Source organism: Pteropus vampyrus, unplaced genomic scaffold (assembly GCF_000151845.1).
Source record: "Pteropus vampyrus isolate Shadow unplaced genomic scaffold, Pvam_2.0 Scaffold46, whole genome shotgun sequence".
Taxonomy (NCBI): Eukaryota; Metazoa; Chordata; class Mammalia; order Chiroptera; family Pteropodidae; genus Pteropus; species Pteropus vampyrus.
Window position 1 is genome coordinate 1,887,727 of NW_011888827.1, and position 5,157 is coordinate 1,892,883.

General features: G+C 49.4%; 1 protein-coding gene across 3 annotated transcripts in view; it reads left to right on the forward strand.

The window, feature by feature from the left end:
* Window positions 1-5,157, forward strand: part of RGS10 (regulator of G protein signaling 10) — a 25,864-nt gene that overhangs the window by 11,678 nt on the left and 9,029 nt on the right. Inside the window, exons 3-4 of one of the 3 annotated variants that reach the window (XM_023530094.1) lie at window positions 786-929; window positions 4,967-5,077. The exons of 1 other annotated variant lie outside the window; for it this stretch is intronic. In XM_023530094.1, coding sequence (XP_023385862.1) covers window positions 786-929; window positions 4,967-5,056 — 234 coding nt within the window. In that variant the 3' untranslated portion in view covers window positions 5,057-5,077. Of the gene's footprint in view, window positions 1-785; window positions 930-4,966; window positions 5,078-5,157 lie in introns of those variants that run through there. One more of the 3 variants, XM_011359230.2, reaches the window with a different exon arrangement.

Genomic DNA, 5,157 nt, shown 5'->3' on the forward strand with positions numbered 1-5,157 from the left:
AGGAAATGGGGCCATGGCCGTAAAACATCTCGCTCGAATGTGTCTGGAGCACAGGTGCTTGGTAACTGGTTGGGATATTACGTGTAGTTTAACTCGATTTTGTTTTTCTTGTGGTGAAATACAGATAAGGAATTTTACCATTTTAACCATATTTTAGGGTTCTCACTTTTACCATTAAACCTTTAAAAGAGTACAGTTCAGTGGCCTTAAATAGATTAATAGTGTCATATAGCCATCACCACTATCTAGTTCCGGCATTTCTAATCACCTCACACAGAAACCCCTTACCCTTTAAGCAGTTACTCCCCTTCCTCCCCTCCCCAGCCCTGGGCAACCACTCATTTTCTGTCTGTATGCATTTGCTTATTCTGGATATTTCACGTATCATGTAATATGTGGCCTTTCTTTCAGTTAGCATAATATCGTCAAGGTTCATCCATGTTAGAGTATGTATCAGGACTTCATTCCTTTTTATGGCGTGTTCCTAATATTCCCATGAGTCTTAAATTTGGAGACTTCGCAGGATGGTCCCTAAAGTACAGAACGTCACTCATTCTGGGCCAGGATTCTTTCTGTCATCATTTCTGATTGGGAAGCTTAGCCATTTTGTGATAGGAAATGTGGCTACAGACACGTGGGAAAGGCGGAGTGGGGGCTGGGCCAGCCATGAGTCCCAGCAGCCAGGGCCCCTCGGCCTGGACAGAGCAGAGAGCTGGGTTCAGGCCGGGAAGGGCTGAGCTCACAGATGACAAACAGCGCTGCCCCCCCACCCGTGTCTCCCCCAGATGCAGGAAAAGGCAAAGGAGATCTACATGACCTTTCTGTCCAGCAAGGCCTCATCCCAGGTCAACGTCGAGGGGCAGTCCCGGCTCAATGAGAAGATGCTGGAGGAACCGCACCCACTGATGTTCCAGAAACTCCAAGACCAGGTAACCTGACTTCCTTACCCGCACTTTGATTTGAAACCAGCATTTATCCCCGGCCTGGAAGAATTCAGTCATACACTACATTTTAGACGCCCCGGAAACCGTCCCATCCAGCTGGGCAGGCAGAGGCGCATGGAGGAGCCGCGGCTGGCGAAAGATAGAGGACTGGATTCGACCCCCAGGAGGCTCCCGCGGGCCTCTTAACTCTTGGCCTACACACCGTTTGAACCGGCAGGGTTATCTGTCTTCTCAACCCAGATTAGAGGAGAGGCTGGGTCTATCTGAGGCACCCACACTGAGCAAGCAACATGTGCTAACTGCTAAAGATAGGAGTGCACAGAAAATTCTAGAAAGCAAGCACAAGGACTGAAAGTGGCAGGGAACCCGGGGTGGCTTTTTGTGCAGATATCCAAGCGTAGCCACCTGCCCCTGGTGGCCCATTCCTGTAAGCTAGTTCATAATGAGGCCCCTGAGTCATCATGAAAAGGCCAACATCTGGAGCATACATATTCCACTTAAAGAGGAAAAGTTAGGTTTAAAAATAGACCTATGAGGGGCAAACTTCGGTGTTCCATGGGGAGGAACGGCAGTGGTGATAGGCAGAGGGATGAAAGTGCGCTCCCGAGGCTCTCTGAGGGACCAGTTTGCAGACAGGACCATCCACAGTGCGCTCTGTTCTTCCGAAATGCAGTACACGCACTTGTCGACAGTGGAACGCAGACAGATTTTGAACTTCTGCGGGCCCTGTCCTTGCTGCGGAAGTGAAGGCCTTCCTTGGCACAGGGGTGAAGACTAGCTTTCCGTTTCATTCAGCAGCCCTCGGCCAAGAGCGAGTCCACCTGCAGGGCTCGTGGAAGCAGATGCTGGGCTCGACCCTCTGAGTTAGAGGTCAGATTTGATGGTTCCTAGGCGAGCTGGGACTTTGCCTTCCCAACAAGGTCCCAGGTGAAGTGGATGCTGACGGTCCTGGGAATTCACTCAGAGAACCCCTGGTCCTCTAGATAGGCTGGCTTTTTCTTTGATCACCTGGAGTGGGCACAGAGTGCAGAGCATGTCCCAGCATCTAGGAGGAGGGCTTATCTTTGCTCAGCATCAAATAGAAAACAAATATACAGGTAGAAAATACAGACATGAGAAGTAGTTTAAGAGTGTTTTTCAATTGACAGTGGAAGTGCCAATTCCACATGAATTATGAATCAAATGCGGGTGTTGAAGAAACTCTGATTAGCATGGGTGACTTGCTGAGAGCCTCCTGGGGGTGGTGACTTTGAGCCAGAGGGAAGGAAGTTATGGACATGTATTTGCAGGAGGAAAGGAAGTGGAATGTGTGGTCAAAAGGCAGTTCTTGTGGTTATAGGCACCTGGGGATGTCTGTCCCACCTGGACCTCGGCATCTTTTAAAAGTTCCTATAGTGCTTTAAAGATAGCCAGAGTTGAGAACCTGTACTGAAGCCCTCATGTTCTAGGTGTTTTCAGTAATGACAGTATCTACTATCAGGGTACCCTCTGTGCCCGATGCCCGCTTGGTGTGGAGGATCTCATTTCATCTCCAGAGAGTATAATTCCTGTTTTGATGATGATGAGAAAAGCGAGGTTCAGAAATACTAAGCGGTTTGTTTGCATAAAGTTACACAGGTACTAGGAAGTACTGGAGGGTGATTCGCTCTCACCCACCTGTCTACAAAGACCACACTCTCTGTCACACTCACAGCCTGCACAGCTCTCCCGGGCTAACCGGCAGCCTCTCACGGCTCCTCAAAGCCCCCTGAGACCAGCTGGAGCAGAGGTGTTGGACGGGCCATGTGAATAGGGGCAGTCCCGTTTCCTGGGACGGCAGACTCCAGGGTGGTAGCAAGGAATGAGACAGGCGGGTAGCATTCCCCGCGGTGGCACCTCGGGCTCCCAAGGACTCAGCTCTCCTGCAGTTAGGCCAGTGATACATCTCGAAATGGAGCGGACCTTTGCGTCCCGGGCACACCCCGCTAAATTCACACACTGGGAGGTCAAGCTGGTGCAGAGAAGACGAAACACAGAAACAGAGGAAGATTTTTTATTTTTAAGTTTATTTTTTATTTGTTTTTAAAGTAACAAAGAAAAAAATTTATTTTTAATTTAAATTTATTTATTTATTTATTTATTTGGTGGTGACATTTGTTAACGAAATCCAATAAGTTTCAGCTGTACCCTTTAACAGTAAGGCATATATATATTTACACTGTGCGTTCACCTTCCATGGTTAGATTTCTTTCTGTCACCACATATTTGACCCCCTTTACCCCGTTTACCTCCCCCCGCCCCACCCTCTGGTAACCACTAGTCTATCGTCCATGTCCATGAGTCTCTGTTTGTCCTGCTCATTTGTGGCTTTTAGGTTTATACCCCACGTATAAGTGGTATCAACTTTTTCTGTCTGGCTTCTTTCGCTTACCACGATTATCTCAAGGTCCATCCACGTTGTCACAAATGGCAGTATTTCATCCCATGAAAAATATTTTAAAAATAACTCTTATCTACTTCACCTTAAAAGTCATACATGCTCAACGACAGAAACTTGGGAAACCAGAATATAAAGACACGATCCCTAATTCCACACCTGGAGGCGAGTCCTAAATAACATTTGCTCTCTAGGCTTTCCAACTTTTTTGTTCTATAAATGCACATACGCACACACACCCATAACAAACACGGCACAGATGCCTGTTTAAACTATTTAAAGTCAAGGAAGTGCTTTTATACCCTGTTGTTAAAAGTCATTTATTTGAGAAGGAGAAAGAGGCACTGTCTTCCTGCGGCCTCAGTGGATGAAAACAAGGAGTTTGGAATCTGAGCTAGTTCCAAAATCCCTGAGAAGGGCCCCTGCCTTACGTTTGCCCCAGAAAACTCTGCCTCTCCAAGGCCCTGCTGGTAAACCGTCTGGACGTGTACTCAGCGCAGGCTGTGGTCCTCTGCTTCCCGAAGACCCCCACGAGAGCCCTGTTTTCCTGCGAAGGAGTTGGAAGCTGAGGGGAGCATGTTTGGAACCACGAGATGTCACATAACTTTTAAAAAAGCTGCCCAGTGGCTTCGGTGTCTTTGAGCCCAGCTGGCTCTGTCACGGAGCTGGGTGAGCAGGCAGCTTTCAGTGGCCCTGGCCAGGGGAACTTCAGGTGGCCTTGTCCCATCCTGGAGGAGGGGCAGTGCCTCAGGCCCTGGAGGCAGGCTGGTAGGGCAGCATGGACTTTGGGGCACAGCCAGACCTTAGAAGAATGGGAAAGTCCTCGGCAGCATCAGAGGTGAGCCGACATCCGTGCATCTCATGCAGAGGAGGACTTCATTCAGGTCCTGTTTACTCTTGGTTTACACAGAGTCCTAACAGGTATGGCGTCTCAGTTCGCGGTGGTTTTGAAGTGCTGGTGGACGTCGTGTTGGGGAGCGGCGGGTGCGGGCGGGGAAAGGTAAGAAGCAATAACTAACAGCTTGGGAGGGAAAGAAAGAAGAATGATACTAAACATGGACGACAGCACCACGATCTGGAGCCGCCGAGCGGGGGGGGGCCAACCCACACACTGCATTGGGGGCCTCCCTGTGCTCCGGAATGGTGACGTGATTAGTGATGCTAATGACCCCAAAGCATCAAGCAAAACTTAAATCGTGGCCAGCACGTTCTGTGAAGAATGCGTTAGACATTTTAATAAGCCTTTCATCAAAACAATCTCTTAAGAGAAGTTTATAACGGTGCTATTTGGAAAACTCATGTAAGCGGATAGGTCATTCTCTGGTTTAATTCGGCTCCGCTAACGCGGCCCGGTCATGCGCCGGCACGTGCTGGCAAAGCCAGGGTTGGGGAGCAGCTCTGCTTCTCTCTAGTGCTTCAGTCCAGAGTCAAAAGTGGGCCGTTGGACAAATTTAAGTTGTGAAAAGCGGGAAGGAGCAGGCGACCTGACACAGAGTTGCTTTCTTCACTTGCGATACTTTGCAAGGTCTCCTGGGTGGTCTGTTTCGGTCCTGGTCGGTTTGCTGGTGTGCGGATCTGTCCTTCCATTCGTTGCTTTATGCTCCGGGACTGTGCTGAGCACCGCGTTCACACCAAGGGATTCTGCACCATCCAACCACGTGGACAGAAAAAGATAAATGCGAGGAAGGAAATGTAACAGGCAACGGGCGAGGAGCCGCTGGCAGGGGCCTACTTTGGGTCTGGCAGTCAGAGCGGGCTCCCTGAAGAGGTGACTGAGACCTGAGTAGTAAAGGGGAG